General features: G+C 39.9%; 1 protein-coding gene across 2 annotated transcripts in view; it reads right to left on the bottom strand.

The window, feature by feature from the left end:
• The window catches only part of rd3 (retinal degeneration 3, GUCY2D regulator), a 13,659-nt gene extending 2,855 nt beyond the window's left edge, over window positions 1–10,804 (bottom strand). The window contains exons 1-2 of one of the 2 annotated variants that reach the window (XM_050057762.1): window positions 10,591–10,804; window positions 7,011–7,410 (exon numbers count right to left, since the gene is read on the bottom strand). In XM_050057762.1, the coding sequence (XP_049913719.1) occupies window positions 7,011–7,357 (347 nt within the window). In that variant the 5' untranslated portion in view covers window positions 7,358–7,410; window positions 10,591–10,804. The remainder of the gene's footprint in view (window positions 1–7,010; window positions 7,411–10,590) is intronic. The other variant, XM_050057763.1, reaches the window with a different exon arrangement.
• Between the last annotated feature and the right edge of the window lie 7,502 nt (window positions 10,805–18,306).

Here is an 18,306-nt window from a genome sequence, read left to right as displayed (position 1 = left end):
ATAAGTGGTTCAAACATAATTATAAATACCCACAAACAAAGTTTGGTGAAAGGCAATTTCGCTATAGTATGAAGTGGGAAGAGAAACATGATAAAATGGGATTAATCTAATATGATGTGTGTAGTTCTTTATAGATGTAGCCTCTTAATTTGGCTGTCAAAGTAAACCAGATTGAAGGCTTTTGATATATAATTGACAAAAATTTCTGACCCCCCCACGTGCACCACGACTAAATGACCTCGGTATTTCAAAAATCCTACGTACGGCCCAGCGTGAAGCGACGTTTCTGATGAAGGTGGCAACTGATTAACATGTATCAGATCAGTCTGATCAGCTACAGCGCTGCGCTGTCCAATCAGTAACTTATATCCAATCAGGGGTGTGTGTCAGTCGGTAAACGACCTCTACAAAGGCTGAGCTCGTGTATCCTTGCTTTCTTCTCCATTGAAAGGCTCCTCTCTCCGCAACTCCTCCAAGTACATTTAATGTATTGGGGCATCCTACAAGATGGCGAGTCTTGATCGATTTCTGAGTTAAGTGATCGAGGATAGAGGACAGAGGAGTTGAGGAGAGATAATGGGATGAACCCAGAGTGTTTCAGACAGAGGGTGAATAAAGGTGTTCCAGCACAGACAGTTTAAGGAAAATAAAAAAAAATTTTAACATTAAAGCATTAAGTTAAAATGTGATGTGACAATAAAGTATACAAATCAATATTAAGTAATTTAAGAAAAGAAAACATAAAGGCAACGCAACACACCTGCGTCAATGCACAGATATCAATATATTTGCATTATCAGGTGAACTGAAGAAAGAACCTTAAGGCAAGACACAAGATCTTTTTGGTTTTTTTACCGTTTTTCTGGCCTCTTTGTAAAATAACACCCACATAATATCGAGTGTTATAAAAGGCAGCCAGGATCACAGTCATCAGCCCCCCACCTGTGTGACCAGCAGCACACTCCTGCTAACCCCCCATTTACTCCTCCTCCTGCTAACAAGAGGTGCTGAGGCCTTAACAAGCCTTTAAATAGCCTGCTATTTGAGATGCTGCCTCCCAGTCAGTCCTGCTGGTTAACTGATGATTGGCCTACTTTCCTCCACACAGACACAAACACACGTGTTAGCTCTGAGGACACACTTAGAGCCAGGATCATATTTATTATGTGTACCCACACCTTTAAACCATCACTGGTGTTGTAAGCAAAAGGCTTTAATGTGACATTATTTAATTTAGTAAGTGGAAAAAAGGCTTTATTTATTTAACTGTGAATGAATGTAGCCCCACTGTCAACATGCAAGACTGAAAGCTGCCGTCCGTCTCAAATTGACAGATCGTTTAACCTTTAGTGGAGGTTTACATGAGATAACGACTCAATCAATGTTATTGACTGAGTATGAAAGGTCACTCTTCACCTTGGGAAAAAGCCTCCATCTCCTCTGTAAGTCTATAAGTCTGTGTTCATCTATTTATTCATACTTTAAATTCATCATGTCTTACAGATCCAGTCAATCATCTTTCCATCAAAGCTGCACGACTGTTTATTTACACAATACAGTGTGCTGGTTAATCAATACAGAAAATGAGTCCCATTTTGTCCTCTACGGTCCCTCTCATTGTGAACCACACAGTGCTTTGTTTACCAAGATAAAATGAGAGATATGAGATGGGCTAAAAAAAGGCATGACACCTACATAAAAATGAACTGTGTCTCAAAACAGAGAGGCTGTCTTACTCATGTAACCATCTGACTTTTATTTTCCTAAAATAGCTGTCACAAAATAACAGTAACATTAAACATGTGTGAAATAGGAGACAGTTTGAATGCCAGTGTCAGTTTGATGCAGAATGCTGACGGCAGATGACGCTGATATTTTGTTGGTATTGAACTGTGTGTTAAAGCAACCGAGATCCAACGTCCTCCAAACATTTCGTCCCAGTGATATCTTGACATAGAATAACAACACTGAATCAACCCAACATCTGCAAAACATCATAATGTTAACGTCCACAGAATGTGAAATTCTAACATGGTTAGACATTTAGAATAGTGGTTCCCAACTGGTCCAGCCACAGAGTCCAGATTTCTCCTTAGTCATTAGTTCAAGGTCCACACAGTTTAATATATTCAGCGTCATACTTGGGTTTGGCCATGTTGTTCAGCTAGTTTACTGTCTAGTCTACTACTCTAGTCTACTAGTCTACTGTTTAGTCTCTCACTTTACAGCAGGAAACGGGACTTCAAAATAAAAGCTCAGTGCCAGAAATTCCCTGTCTTTAAAACTAAAGTGTGTTTTTTTACAAACTTGACACTTTTGCAAGTCACCTGCAGTCCATTCAAAGTAGACTGGCAACCCACAGTTGGGAACCACCAATCTAGGAGAGATGCCCGCCAAGCTGCAAACCATGGTTGGAGACCAACAAACAATAAAACCGACTGTTTTTAGCGAGTCATTGCTCTTGTTTTCCAGCCGGGATAGTGCCACAAAAAAAGGGTTATTCTTTACTGAGACATGGCTACTTTTCCAGCAGGGATTGTGCCCTTAAACCTGAGCATTTTAAGCCAAAACATGAACTTTTCCAAACCATAACTAGTTTCTTTTTATGCCTAAACCACACGTTACCCAAAGCATTGTTGAAATACAAAGTTTCAACACAATTGCTACATATTAACATGTAAATCGAACACATCTGTGGTTTGCAGAAATGTACAATGCCAACACTTTCTCTGGTGATTGGGTCATCTAAATCACTGGTTCCCAACTGGTCCAGCCATGGAGTCCAGATTTCTCTTTAGTCATTAGTTCAAGGTCCACACAGTTTAAAATATTTAGCGTTATACTTGTGTTTGGACATGTTGTTGATTTAGTTTGCTGTCTCTGTTAAGTAGCTGTCTGTTAGTCACTCTACAGCAGGAAACACCACTTCAAAATAAAAGCTCTGTGCAGGATGTTCACTGTACTGGGTCTGCTCTAGATTGGTTTTCCTCATATCTCACTGATAGGAGTTTTTCAGTCGCTGCTGGCCAATTTATGTTGGACGCAGCGCCGTTGTCATGCGGTGTCCCGCAGGGTTCTGTTCTGGGTCCCATGTTATTTTCCCTGTATATGCTGCCTCTTGGACAGATTATTAGTCAGTACAGCGGAATCTTTTATCATTTTTATGCTAATGATATTCAGCTATACTGCTCTTTTAAAACTGGTGAGTCCAGCCAAAATTGTCTATTTTAAATGATTGTTTGGATGCTATTAAAAGCTGGATGTCTGACAACTACCTCCAGTTAAATTTTAAAAAGACAGAATCACTTATAATTGCCCCGGATCACTCCATTCCTGTCATTAAGCATTCTTTGGGGCCTTTAAGTGCTCATGCTCAGCGTACCGTCAGAAATATAGGTGTCATTCTTGACCAGTCCTTGTCCCTAGACAGTCATGTCAGTCAGCTTAATAGCTCTTGTTTTTTCCATTTGAGGAATATTGCTAAATTAAGATCTGTGGTGACCAGAGTTGAGATGGAAATGATTATTCATGCTTTTATTTCCTCTCGTTTAGATTATTGTAATGCTCTTTTTACCTGTTTAAACCAAACCACTTTGAACCGGCTCCAAATTGTCCAAAATGCAGTTGCTCGGCTTTTAATCAGTAGTAACAAGAGATCACATATCACGCCAATTTTATCTTCTCTGCACTGGCTACCGATCAAATTCCGCATTAATTTTAATTTAATTTTTTATTTTAATTTTAATTTTTAGAGCTTTACATGGTCAGATGCCACAGTACATTGCCGACCTCCTTCTCCCGTACTCGCCCAATCTGACTCTTAGGTCCTCTGACCAGATTTTACTCACCATCCCTAGGACCCATTTTAAAACCCGAGGCGACCGTGCTTTTCAAGCTGTTGCTCCCAAACTCTGGAACGCTCTCCCCTTCTCTCTGAGATCCACAGATTCCTGTACTATTTTTATGAAGCGACTTAAAACATTTTTATTCAGACAGGCCTTTGGCTGACTGATTAAATGTTTTTAACTCCTTTTATTGCTTCTTATGGGTTTGTTTTATTTTATTTTATTTTATTTTATTTTTTTAATTGAATTTTCATTGTATTATTGTCTGTGTTTTTGCTTTTATTGTGAAGCACTTTGTGATTTTATCTGTGAAAGGTGCTATATAAATAAACTTTACTTACTTACTTACTTACTTACTTACTTACTTACTTACTTACTTAAAAATAGTGTGTTTTTCATAAATTTGACATGCATGTTAGTGAGTCACTTGCAGTGCATTCACTTTGGGACCTTGACCCACCAGTTGGGAACCACTGATTTAGAATGTCATCAACCTGATATTCACTCCAACCAAACCTGAGAGGGATAGTTCTGTTTTTTGGAAGTGGGGTTGTATGAGATACTTATCAATAGTCAGTGTATTACATACAGTAGATGGGGGTCAACATGCTCCCTGTTTGGAGAATCAGACAGGACTAGCACCCCAGAAGCTCAGCAATGCTGTGGATGAGGGTTTTCAGCAAAAAGTATTGTAGCCACTTAAAAAAAAGCCCTATGTAAAAATAATCAATATCAGTCTCAGTGGACGCTACATTTATAATATTTTTCTCCGCTTTACATCACTGTCAGACAGCCCTTCCCTTTGGCACTACATTTTCTCAACCATAGAACTTCCATACTCCTACGCAAAAACGCCCAACTGTGCCTTGCACTGTTGCACGACAGGTCAGCTGTTCACTCTAACCATTGTCTACTGTATGTAATACACTGACTATAGATAAGTGAGCCTATCTCATACAGCCTCCCTTTATAAAACCCAAATTATCGTTTGAACATCTGTCCAACGTAAGAGTTCAGTGTCCTTTTGATATTATAATTTTATGTGTACTTTGTGGAAGTTCCAGACACAGAATAAGAAGAAGAGGCTGACATTTGGGAAAACCCAGATGTGCCTCGTTTCTCGGAAAGCACCAGTTAATTACAACTGAGTACTCCTGCTCTGCGTGTGCAGCTAATTGAAGTCACACAAATATGATGCAATGGGTCCCTGTGTGTGTGTGTGTGTGTGTGTGTGTGTGTGTGTGTGTGTGTGTGTGTGACTTCCACTCAGCATTTAGCACCTCACTGCTCACTCACATTAACACCAGCCAGCAGTCAAACTGCTTCCCAAAAAACTGTCGATCTCTAACGAGACACCTGAGACCTCGGCAGCTTTCTGAGAACAGATGCTCAAACCAGCTCAGGACGTCTGTGTGGTCATGTGAGGGACCACGGGCAAGTTGTCAGCTGACTTTAATGGATTTTAGAGAGCATCTTGGTCTTGAGCCGAGGGTTGATTGATTAGGGTTTTGGTGGTGTCTACAGCCGTCCTGAGACAACCGCCCCCCCTTGTGAAAATAATCAATAATAATTGGAGGCCTCTGTGTGATGTTTTTAAGAAGGTTTAGCCATACATGTTCAGTGTACTCCTTCAAATTAAAGCTGTATATTTGTCTTTTAAGGGAAAGGACAACAGGTCTGTTTAAAGAACGATGAATCTTCTAACATACAGATACATAACACTGAAACAGGATTGTTGAAGAGCTCAAAATGTGAACTGCAGTGGGCCTATTAGTCTTTGCACATCAGATAATTAGTAATATTAACTGTAAAATAAGAAACCAAAGTATATTACTATGCGATTCCTTAACTATCATATTGACATAGATTTAAACTACTGTAGCCTATATCCTCCTGAAACCCTGTGTCCTCATATGAAGACATCACATTTTGGGTTTACTTGACCTTATATTTCATTTTTCTTAACTTAGACCTGTTGTCCTCATTTGTGGACACTTTTTATGCCATCTAGTGGTAGTTAGAGCACAATACACTAATCCATGTAAAAACAAGATGGCAGCCATCTCTGCCAAGTCAGTCTGCAGCCGATCCCGACACAAAAGTGGACAAGGTCCAAAACCTGATCACATTATATGGTTGGAACTTATTCACATATGATAAATAATGTTTGTAGTCTGATATGGCAACAAAGTTGACCAATTTTAGAAGACATTGGAACTTCCGTATCTTCCCGTTTGAGGACACTGGGACTTTATTATTGTTGACAATGTTTAGTTTTTTATTCTTAGCAGGTCCTACTGATCCCACATAGCTAGGAGATTTTAAAAATGCATACTAAACAAAAGTTCAGGTCTCGGGAGGATATACTTCAACAGCATCTGGGGCGCCACTTGATTTGGGTCCATTAAATGATTACTTTCTCAGCCATAATTATAAATTAAAGAAACACTTCACCCTAAAATGATGATTTGTATATCAATTATTCATCGCATGTTACATTAAATTTGTGAAGAAAACACAGGCAAACAGTTTTGCTAAAACCTTACCATTTAAAACACCTCTTAGACACACCTCTGTTAGAGCTCTGCTATCAGTTTGGAATACAAATGCACCTTCTTGCCCAGGTGCTTTTCTCTACTGTTTATGTGGAAGTGTTTTTAGTTGGTAAGGTTTTAGCTAAAAGACAACGTATTCTGGAAGTACTGAGCATGTGACTGGATAAATGAGACTTAAATTATACTGCAGGAGTTGTGTGAGTGTTTGTAAACTGATGTTTTGATACAGTTTTGCTGTTGTTAAACATGGCCCCCTATGACTTCAATTCATCAAGAATTTTCTCTGTTTTTGGATTCCTCGTCTATCGTGGAGGCAAGTGAAGAAAACAAGTTATATTCACCAATTCAATGCAGCACAGGGTGAGAAATTAATATACAAATGATCATTTGGGGGGTGAAGTATTCCTTCAAGCACACCTTTGACTTCAGCTAAGGAGCAGATAAAGGTTTAGTGGTGATGTGGGTGTGATATTTCTTTCATCAAATGGTTATTTTTTTGTCCATAACTCTAAAATTAAAAGAGATTATTGTTCCTCAGAGTGGAGTTTCATGGTCAAAAAATCAAAGTAATATCCTTTAATGCTCATGCTCAGTGTCTGTGTCTCCTTACTTGAGTATGACCAGGCCGCAGCAGGGAGGTGGCAACTTGGAGCAAAGCTCCTCCAGACCGAGCCTCTCCCCGGTGCTGATGTTGTAGGAGGACCGAGGTGTGTTGGCCAGCCAGCTGTAGTCCACTCCGGTCTTGAGGCGCCTGTATTCGTTCTCTCTCTCTCTCTGTAGCCTCTCCGCCTCCTTCAGCTGCCAACTGAACTCCAGCATCAGGGTGTCGGTGACCACGTCTGCCGGGTCCCGCTGGGGGCTCCTGTGAGGCGGCTCATTCCAGCTGAACCAGGAGGCCATGGCCCTGTCCTCCTTCACAGCCCCCTGATGACAGAGGCAATCAGAGGTAGTCATCATCACGCTGACATGATTGGACGTGACCTCAAAGTAAATGAGATCACAAACAAATCCTGCCAAGACAGAAGTGTGTGCTGAGCTGAATTAATTTCAAAGCTGTGTGTGACAGGAGAATAAAAGGAGAACGCATACAGGCCTACAGATTAGATCTGCTGCTTTTATTAAAAGTTAACGAGACATTTTGGAAAGGTTATACAGTAACTGAAATCTTTGTGCTTTGCAGAGCTTGAAATGTGAAACCAATAAAACAGTTGCAGCTGTTGCTGTTCGATATCGAACATTTAATTGATCGTCTAATTAAGTTGATTGTTTTGTTTTGTCACTTTTCAAAACTGTCTGAAAATGCAGCAGTCGTAGAGAACACATTAAATCCTTTTTATAGTTTTTATACTATTTTTACCACACAGAAAAGAGGTAGTTTGCATAATTTATATCTCCAGATCTGAATAATGTTTCCACATCTGGGCAAATTCCCAAAAGACAACGATCCCCGTCTCTCCCATCCACCGGCTCTTTGTTCAACAGGTGCATATCTGCTCCCACAGCTGCCGTATTCAATTCAACAGTCTTTTGTTTGCGTTGCTTTTGGTGATGAAAGTAAAACATAACAGAGAAGGCCACTAATGAAGGTTGGTCTTTAATTCAGAATAAAAAGCTTTAAGGACTCTATGGAGACATCAATGTTTCGTCGATCGACAGAAAATTAATTGGCTACAATTTCAATATTCAAATAATCGTTTGCCATTTTTAAAGTAAAGATGCTAAATGTTCTTCAGTTCCAGCCTCTTAAATGTGAGGATTTGCTGCTTTTCTTTGGTTTTTGTGATTGTAAACTGAATCAAACCTGAAATGATTAGTCTCCAAATCAGTTAACCAACTATTTTGCTAGATGATTGATCAATTTACTTTAATTTTTCAAGAAAAAAAACAAACAAAAAATGACAAACAGTGTCTGGTCCCAACCTCTTAAATGTGAGGACTTGCTGCTTTTCTTTGCCATATTAAATAGTAAAGTAAAAATCTTTGGGTTTTTGACTGTTGGTTGAACAAAACAAGACTTTTCAAGATGTTACCTTCAGCTTTTGCAGTTTTGTTTGTTTGTTTGATTGTTTGTTTAATCAACAATGAATATCACCAGTAGCTGCAGTCGTAAACTATTATTATTATTATATTATTATATTGTGGGGGTCTGAACTGGTCAGACAAAATAAGTTGAAGAATTGGACCCACTGAGCTTCAGGATATGGTGACAAGCCAACATGTTCTCATCCCGTCGTCAAATATCGCCGCTTTGTCAGTGGTCTTTCATGTCTACATACTACACGCTTTGTGTCTTAGTGTCTTTGTGTGGTTTAGAAGAAAAACCTCATGGTTTGGCTCTACATTCAAATGTGAAGCAAACACCAGACTCCCAGGTGAAAGTCCAGGGTCTGTTGGACCATTCCACCACCCCTCCTGCCAATCCAATGGGGACTTTCAAGCTCCTTATGTAACGTCGTTGCCATCAGTATTTAAATTGGACGCTGTCCAGTGGCTTATCATACTACTGAGAAAAGTAGCTTTTGGCGTCAGGTGTCTGAGGCTGGAATCACTGACAAAGCGTCAGTATTCGATGACTTCGGAATGAGAATGGGCTGGACAAACATTTTGCACCCTTCTGATATTTTAAATATCACATGACTGATCAATTAATTGAGAAAATAAAAAAATCCTTAATTGCAGCCCAAGGTGTAATAATGGGTGGATTATAAGACTGTAGGCATCTGGGCACAGATATGTTAAAGGCCTCTCCTACACAGGACCAAGACACACAGACTTTAAGATGTTTGCCTCCTTTTTCGTTGTTGTTTTGCATTTTTTGAAGTTGTTGTGCATCTTTTCGTTGTTTTGTGTTTCTTCCTGGTCAGTACGTGTTAATTTAAACAACATTTTGCAGAGCCCTGACACTTTGGATCGCTAGGCCTGTGCCCAGTAGGCAGTGGTGTAGTGGAAGGTATACGCAGGTATACAGAGTAAATCCACCTCTTCTTTCTAGCCGTTAACAGTATACCCAGCTATCAGTCAAAGAACCATTGGAATATAAAGGAGAGTGTACCCAATTCCTCCTCGGTAGTCTCCTTATCTACCTAGTAGTACACCCACCTCATCAACTACCACTACACCACTGCCAGTAGGCCTGTTCAGTAATCCATCCATGCCTGTGATCTCCTCAAAACTGCTTCAGAGGTAGTTTTATAAAGCATACACTGTGTATTTAACAGTTGTACACATATATTGTTGTACCTCATCCTGTCTTCATTTTAGGAGTCCATTTAGTTTTGTAAGTGTCCTCTTTTAATCTTGAGTTAATCTGTTCAGATGCTGAAGTTGTCGTCCAATCCTCAGGTGATGTAAATGCTTTATACGACTCTGCTTCCATGTAGCGGGGCTGTTTTTAGTGCTGTAGGTGACTGTACAGAGAAAAGCTCTGACATCAAAATGACAGAGTGAGACAGGACTCAGCATTACCTGTGGACCCTAATAGTGGACTGACTCACCTTTCAACATGGAATCAAACACATGCAGCCAATACAGCTACAGTATATTAGAACAGTGATTGCTCTGTAGCTTATTATATGTACTTCTACATTGTTTTAATGAAGATTATTTCACAGAAGAAATACACACGAGTAGGGTGTATTGATTAATCAGCCAATTCTTTGCTCTTTTAATCTCTATAAGACAACAGTAATGATAAAATAGGATGTGCAACATGATTCCATAGAGCCAAATGTGTTGTCTTCTAGTTGTCTTTTCCTCATGTTGTCTTGTTTTGTCTGCCCAAGGGTCCAAAAATATTCAGTTCCTTTTAAACAAGGCCAAAAAAGGATTCACATTTGAGAACCTGTAACAAACAGATTTGGGGCATTTTTGCTTGAAAAAATATTTAAATAAATAAATAAAATGTAAAAAAAATGTTTGTGTCTCTAAATAGGCATTTTTCTCTTTTATGTTTATCTGCTTTTGTTTCATTTACATTTGACCTGCCTCCCATGAATAATAAAAAACTAATTGCAAGAGAAATTGGCTGGCCTGAACTTTCTTCTTTCCAAGATTATTCCCTCTGCTCAGTATTACAACTAAGATTTTTCACACTTCGACGGCTGCCTACTTTTACAGATTTAAACACAGCTTCTGAACATGCTGAAGCATCACATCATTTGTTCCAATTTGTTTATTCAAAATGTTCCTACCTCTTCTTCTTCTTCTGTTCTTCTTCTTTTCAAGTTTTTCTGTCACTCCCCGAGAAACCAAATCACTGCAGAGCAGAATAATAAAAGTCCTCAGGCAACAGATGGGTGGACGGATACCGAGGAGACTGGCTGAATGAAAAGCGGAGAGAGACAGAGAGAAGAGAAATGGATTCTCTCGTCCTCTCACAGTCCCACAGCATTATCTCCACCTCTCTCCCTCTGTCTCCCGCCTCCCCCCCTCCTCCTCCTCCTCCTCCCATGAGCCTCTCCGGCCTGCCTTTACTTGTTGCAGGAGGTTGGGGGCACCATCTCCAACAGGAGCCATTGGATCACGGCCCCTGATGAAGTGCTTATGTAGCTTTTTACGATTCGCCGTTGCCATAGTGATGCTCCTAAGCCTATTTGTCCACAATAAGCTCCATCAGCTGAAAGGGAGCTGGAGAGCGATGAAGAGGCAGATAAAGAGGACACAGTGGGTTGAGCGGCGAGATGGAAAGAGGGAGATAAATCAAAGGATGTTGTTTTGAGGATAGGGTTAGTGCAGTGTGCGGCTTAGTTAAGCAGCGAGTGGTGCAACATCTGCAACAGGTCAGCCTGTGTAAATTAACTTCCCGTGGATAATGAGTCCCGCTGGCCCCAGAACAGGCGTGCATGAATTATAGGAGGAAAAGTGCTAATTGCAGGAGGAAATGTTTGTGTGTGTGTGTGTGTGATGCAGATGATAGAGAGGCAGGAAGGTAAAACTGAATGTGCAGTAGTTGTGTAGGTGGATATCAAGGTTTGTTGGCTTATTCCGTGTGTAGGTGTGAGCAGCTAACCTCAGACGGCTTGCTTCTGCACACATATTCACAGTAACCTTGAAAATCTCCATCACACCTCCGCCAACACAACACCACCACCAGCCTCCTCCTCCTCTTCCCGGTGTTACAGCTAAATAAAATGCTGGGTGAACTCTGAACTCTATTAAGTTGGTGCAGAAACACCAACGTCCCACGGTATAAACAGAAAAGCAGTGTGATTCCTGCAGAGCTTCAGCTGAGCTCTTGTGTTCCTGAATGAAAAACACACTATTTCAAGTATTTTAAATTCATGATGTTTAAACCATCAAACCATGATGCACGTAAAAGCAAAACAAGTAATTCAAATAGTATATAAGAGGTCTTTTTCATACATCTCAATGAATATTAATGCAACAACAGGTGCATCAAAACACACACCACAAGACTCATTAACAGTCTCTACCCCAAAGCCTTTACCATACTGAACTCTGAACTCACTAAAACACATTACAGTTCATTTTCTTTAGTGCAATAACTATTTTATGTGCAATATTATGCATGAGCAATTTCTTAAATCCCATTTTAACTGCATACACCAGCAATGAGTGTTTGGTATCTACAACTGTGTAAAATGTAAGTAGATTGGAGGCATTTATTTATTTCTATGACTATTTTATTACTATTTATTACCTATTTTTATAATATAATGAACTTTATTTAAATAGAACTTTTCAAAACACAGTAACAAAGTGCTGTACAATAAAATTAAACACATTTAAAACACAAGGAGCATAAAACAAACGACATGTCATAAAATGTTGTCAAAGTAAAAGATAAAATAAGGACGGTCAAAACTAAAAATCAAACCATAATCAATATAAATAAGTCCCTTTGCTACTGCACAAAAAAAAAACAATCAATTACACCTGCTAACATTTGGCTTTTGTATTTATTTGGAAAGGTAACAATCAGCATTAACTCCTGGGTCAAATGTCTCTGCTGTAGTCACCTGCATTTATCAGCTCCGGCTCCGATCGGCAATGATGAAAATAGGACAACCAAGTGAACACACAAATTTCAGCCCCTTTACCAGCGAGATGTAATGACGAACCATGACAAAATACCATCCGTCTCTGCCCAAACAGCACTTGCTGGCCTCCATGCTGCTTTCTAGTGTTTATTATTTTCTGGCCTGTTTGTGACATTGAACGTGACACAACAGTAAAAATAATAATAATAATAATAATAATAATAATTGCGTAATCGTACTAATTTTGGTGGAATGGGGGTATTAGAAAGAAAATGACCTCAAAGGGAAACAAAATTATCTTAAAGAGAAACTAAATAAATTCAAAGTGAACACAAAGGACACAAAACAACCAGAGGGAGCCAAAAAAAGAGGCAAAACCACCACAAAGTCTAGCCCTTTTTAGACAGGAATTGTGCAAATTTGCAGGAAAGCCCAATCAGTCTTTTTTCAGCATTGGCAGTATAAAAACAAAATTGGGGAGTGCAGCGAAATGCTGCCTACCTACTTTTGTTTATACAAAATGCGCCTTTTTCGGGGCAATGGGGGGCGTGAGCAAGTAACAAAACGTGTAGCTCAGCGTGTGACGTAAACAGTGACGTGGGAGGGAAGCCACGGCTAGTCAGGTGGCGATTCTTTCGTAAATCGACCCGTTCTTCCCCGTCATCTGACGGTTAATGGCCTCTTCGTTTGCGAGGGCAAGGAGGGCGCGCAATTCCTTGTCTCCCCAGTTGCTCATCTTTACAGTGTCTGTCAGGTTTGTGTTTCCCTCTTGCTACTAGCTGCTCGCTAATTCCTGCTATCAGCTGTTTCCTGTTAATCTACCGCCAGTGGGTCGCACGTGCGGTGTCATCAACGGCTCCTCCCACAAGTCTTCAACAGCCCCTCCTGTTTTCCGCCTCGTAGGGTAGTCATATTGGCGGAACCCTTTTAGTTTAAACAGACCTAAAGGCCGCCTCTGTCTGTTTAAACTAAAAGGGTTCCGCCAATATGACTACCCTATAAGGCGGAAAATTGGGCGCCTCGGATCAACTCGCCATTCCGCCTCTGTGTGTATAAACACTCACAGCTGGCCAGCAAAACGGCCCAACATTCGCAAAAAATCTGGCAGTTTAAAAGGGGCTTCTGTGTGTCTTGCTCCTGTGTAGGAAAGGTGGTGAGGCCTTTTGCAAAATGTACCCAGGGGCCTATTGTCTCATAATCCGCCCATGCCCTGGGCTTTCTTTGTACTTTCAGATACTGCAACAAATACAGCTTTTTAGAGCACTAATAGGCAATTTCTAAGGACATATTATAGGGTAAGAGGCTGCTTTATAGGGCTGCTGTATGTCTGTTATTTATAATGAGGACTCTTCAGATAGAAATATATAGACTTCATGAACCTTTCATACATATACCTTGATAGAAAGAGGTTTGATCGCTCTAGCACTGTAAATCTGAATTCTGTCATCTTAGCTCATATCAACAGAGTCATCTAAAGACAAGGCAAATTTATTTATATAGCACAAGGCAACCAAAAGTGCTTTACAGATTACACAAGTTAAAGCCCAAGATACAAATGCAAGTAAAGGCACACAAATTAAACTAACAAATACATGTGATTTATGTAATCAAAGGCAATGGTAAACAGGTAGGTCTTGATTTTAGGGGGTCAGTATTGTCTCAAGTCTTAGCCCTTCTTGCATTTAGTTCCACATTTGACCAGCGCAGAAGCAAAAGGCACGTTTCACTACGTTTAGTTTTAACTCTGGCAACAGCCAGTAATCCAGAATCAGCCGACCTCAGAAGTCTGCGAGGTTCAGACCGGGTCACAGGATCTTAATATGTATCATGGACCTAAAAGCGAGAGGCCCACTCTGGAAATCAGGCAGTGTTAATATACAACACATAACAATCCAGACACTGCTCCCATTTAGGGACATGGTGTCATGTTTTTAATCTGAATAAATGAATAAGCAGACAGAGTGAGTCAGACTGAGGTCTCCGTCATTTACAGTACAGCCAGTGTGTCTACCTCAGCCTGAAGGTGACAGATGGGAAGGTAAGCTCTCTCTATAATCTAAACAGATGACAGTGTTAATCCTCTAAAGTGATTCCCTCCATCAACCCCATGTAAACCCCTCTGACGCTGGACACCGATGTTTGTTTGGGAAGTCAGATTTGCTGTGAATGGCAGAGAGACACCTACAGTATGTGTCCTGACTCGTGACAACAGCCCAGTCCCGTGCATTATGGGTGACAACACAGCAGAGTCACACCAAGTGTTTGTGTTTGTATTGATCCCACAGTGGATTAACAGATGGGTGGAGTCTGCTGCACTGGGGCTCATTCAGTGGGTGCTCAGTTTGTTATTTACAGAAAAATCCAATAGATCTGACAAAGGTCAGATGTGTTGCCCTGACTGTCTGAACATGGCTGAAGTAGAAGCCAGTTTGATGTAGAGGCCAAACATGGAATTACAATGGGCCTGTCATGTTATGCCATTTGGCCCAAAAAGACTTTTCCCCATAGACTTACATTGAGAAAGAGACGTCAGTGGACGTTTTTTGAGCATCACAACCCCCCTGAAATGATTCCATTCACTTTCAAGATTAAATCCATTTGGTCTGATAACATTTGGAAAGTCTAGAAGAGCCCCATTCACGTTAGCGGAGGGCTAAACTGGAAGTTAGCAGCTGTTAGTCTCAATTGCGCTTGCTCTACGGACCCCATGATGCAGAAGATCTGGGTAATTTCAATTACATTCAGAGAGACGATCACGCCCGATTTAGGAGACTGGAAGCAGTGTTAATTTCATCGACGAAAACTATGACGAAAATGTTTCGTCAAAGACCTTTTTTCCATGATGGAAACAAGACGATGACAAGCTAAAAGGAGATATTGATAATAAAAACTAAGACGAAATCTATGCTTCATTTTCGATGGTGAGAAGTGACGAGAAGTGACGAGAAGTGACGAGACGTGACGAGACATGATGAAAATGTTCGTGGTTGACCAGCGGACATTGAAAGTCGAAAACGGCCATACTTGTAATTATCTTCAAATGCCGCCTGAGCTACAGACTGGTAAACTCCAGTAAATAGTCTGTGCCAGGATGTTTCGCTAGCAAGCAAAAACACTTTGTATCTAATTCATGTGTCTTATTTCTGAAACATGAATTAGCCTCACTGGATTAGTTTAAAGATTAAAAGACAGAAAACATATTGACTAAAAGTTTCGTCGACTAAAACGTTTTGAGTTTTCGTTGACTAAAACTAGACTCAAACTGCGCAGGATAAAAATGACTTAAATGTGACTAAAACTAATTAGCATGTTCGTCTCAAGACTAAGACTAAACCGAAAATAGCTGTCAAAATTAACACTGACCGGAAGTATGTACCATTCCGTTACACTGGCTCTACTTGTATTGGGGTGTCTTCTGTTACAGAGTATCTTTGCTGAGATATGGAAGACTTGGGGGAGCTGACCAATCAGAGCAGACTGGGCTTTTTGGGGGGTATCAAAGGGACAGGTGCTAAAGACAGACGGACGGTGAGTACAGGTGTTTCAGCACAGACAGTGTGAGGAAAATAAAGTGTTTTTACAACATTAAAACATGTAAACATGTTCTAATAGTATGAACCAGAAAATGAGCATAAAGGGTATTCTTTACAGTAAAATGGATAAAGTTACATTTTCCTTGTTACTGAATTAGTGTTATCAAAGATGAACAGATTTTATATAGAGAACTGCACTATAGGTCCCTCTGTCCTGTAATGTGTCAAACACACACTCCTAAGCTGATTCAGATATATAAACCTCATAATCTGCGAGAGGTGATCAGGACATGTCTTATATAGACAGTGAGTCATTCTGACTCAAGGGGAAGCACAGCTTGGTAACAAGAGCCTGAACAACACCGCCGATACTGGTGTGAACAACAGCCTACATCATGTTCCTGCAATGTGGCTGGTTTCAGATTGAATTATTTGGGCCTGAAGAGACAGTGAGCCTAATTCATTGATTCATTCATTTGTCTTATAATGGTTCTGGTGATTTTAACAGTAGGCTAGTGATTCAAAAAAGAAGAAATAAGAAAACCGTACATCTGGTTCAGACAGTAACACTAGAATCAGTTTGCTAACACACTGAATGTGATTTTAGTCATTTTACATCAACCTATTTTGGTTTTAAGCTAATATAGACACCAAATAGTTTTGCTCTTGTCTCTATCTGGTGGTTAAAAAATACAACATTATCCAGCTTTTATTTTTTTAAAGTAGAACAGTATGACCTGTAGCCTCAAAATAAGGTAGTCATTTCCTGCAAATGTAATAACAGCTGAAGAATTCAATAAAATTTGCACCTAATCTGATAAAAAAAAAAATGTAATTAAATGTCCTGACTGATACTGCCATAGAATAACAGGGGTGTAAATAGTACCCAGAAATAAGTTTAGAAGGGGTTCTCAAACGTTTTTGGTCAGGTCCCTTTTTAAAATTATAAAATGTGTTACTGGATCTCCCATCATAATCCATCAGGGTGCAGTTAAGTATTAAATTCAACTTTTTTCCTCAGTTTCTAATTTAATTTAAAAACCCGTTTTGAATGCAGACATTTCATAAGATCAGGTGATGCAAAGGAGACACTTCATTCAATAAGAATCATTTTTGACCCACATGGAAAACAACATTTAACAGAAATATAATCGACTGTTTTGCTGTCATCAGTCACTTTTGTAGTGTTAGCCATCCTCTGCAACTTTTGTCATATGCTGGAAATGAGTTAGCATATTACCGCTCATTGTTCCCTGGTCTCAAAGTCAGTGGGTTTTTTGAATGGGTTTTTGGTTAGATGCCTAAATGAGGTCTGTGGTTAACACAAGACGAAGACACTCTGTTTTGTTCTACGACATAAAATATGTCAGTAAATACCTCAGTCATGAACTTTGAGGCTTCTATGTGTCTTAAAAAAGGTAGTCGCTAACAAGAAGCTCAATGAGACTACAGAACGTCATCTAGCCGAGCCACGCTGAACATGGATTTAGAGTCTTGTTATGGTGGTGACGTTAGGTAATGTGACGATAGTCTAGTTCATTTATAGCCTAACATTAGCTTTTTACTCCTGGCGATTGCATTTAGGATTCAGTAATCATGAAAGTGATGTTTATTTGTGAAGACTGTCTTGCTGAACAAAAAGTGTAAGTATCATAAATGTTTGTTGGCCACAGAGCCTATTTTCGTCAATAATCCAAAATCCAATGCAAAATCCCATAGGCTTTTTGATGAGTGAACCAGCTTGATGCTAACTTCCATGTCGGCCTACAGAAAAACATCATTCATAGGGCACTCTGTGGACAATCCTTGCGCAACGACCAGTCAGAATGGATTTGGGCGGGTTAATGTCCCATTGATAAGATTTTAGTTAAATGCATCTTTGCCTTATAACAATGTAGAGTTTACATTTCCAAAACATGGCATCAGTAGCCATGTTTCCATCAGCCTGTTTAGATGCGCATCTAGAAGTATTGCATTGGAAAATTATGATGGAAACGCCAAAATCTGAATTAAAATCCCCTGATTCGCACAAACTAAAATACGTTCGCTTTAGCCGGGTTTTGGTTGATTCAAAAAAATGTTGATTCGCAAAATGGAAACATGTCCGAATTAAGTCTGATGTAGCGCACCTCCCTCCATGGTGATAATCCACACTCCGGGTCGGGAAGGCGGTAATGCATTTACAAGCTGGTTGCCAACCGCCAGAAATTGTAGAAGAAGAAGAATGCGAGACTTGTTTTGGTTCCGGTTCTGTGGAAAACTCGCGCGAGTTCATAGTTTTTACCAAAGTCCGTACATTTAATGGAAACACACAGGATTCGTATTTCTTTTAACGTGCATTTCCCAATGATTCGAATCACTTTTGGATGGAAAC

The sequence above is a fragment of the Epinephelus moara genome, chromosome 12 (genome assembly GCF_006386435.1).
Source record: "Epinephelus moara isolate mb chromosome 12, YSFRI_EMoa_1.0, whole genome shotgun sequence".
NCBI classification, from domain to species: Eukaryota; Metazoa; Chordata; class Actinopteri; order Perciformes; family Serranidae; genus Epinephelus; species Epinephelus moara.
This window is presented reverse-complemented; position numbering and strand designations above follow the sequence as displayed.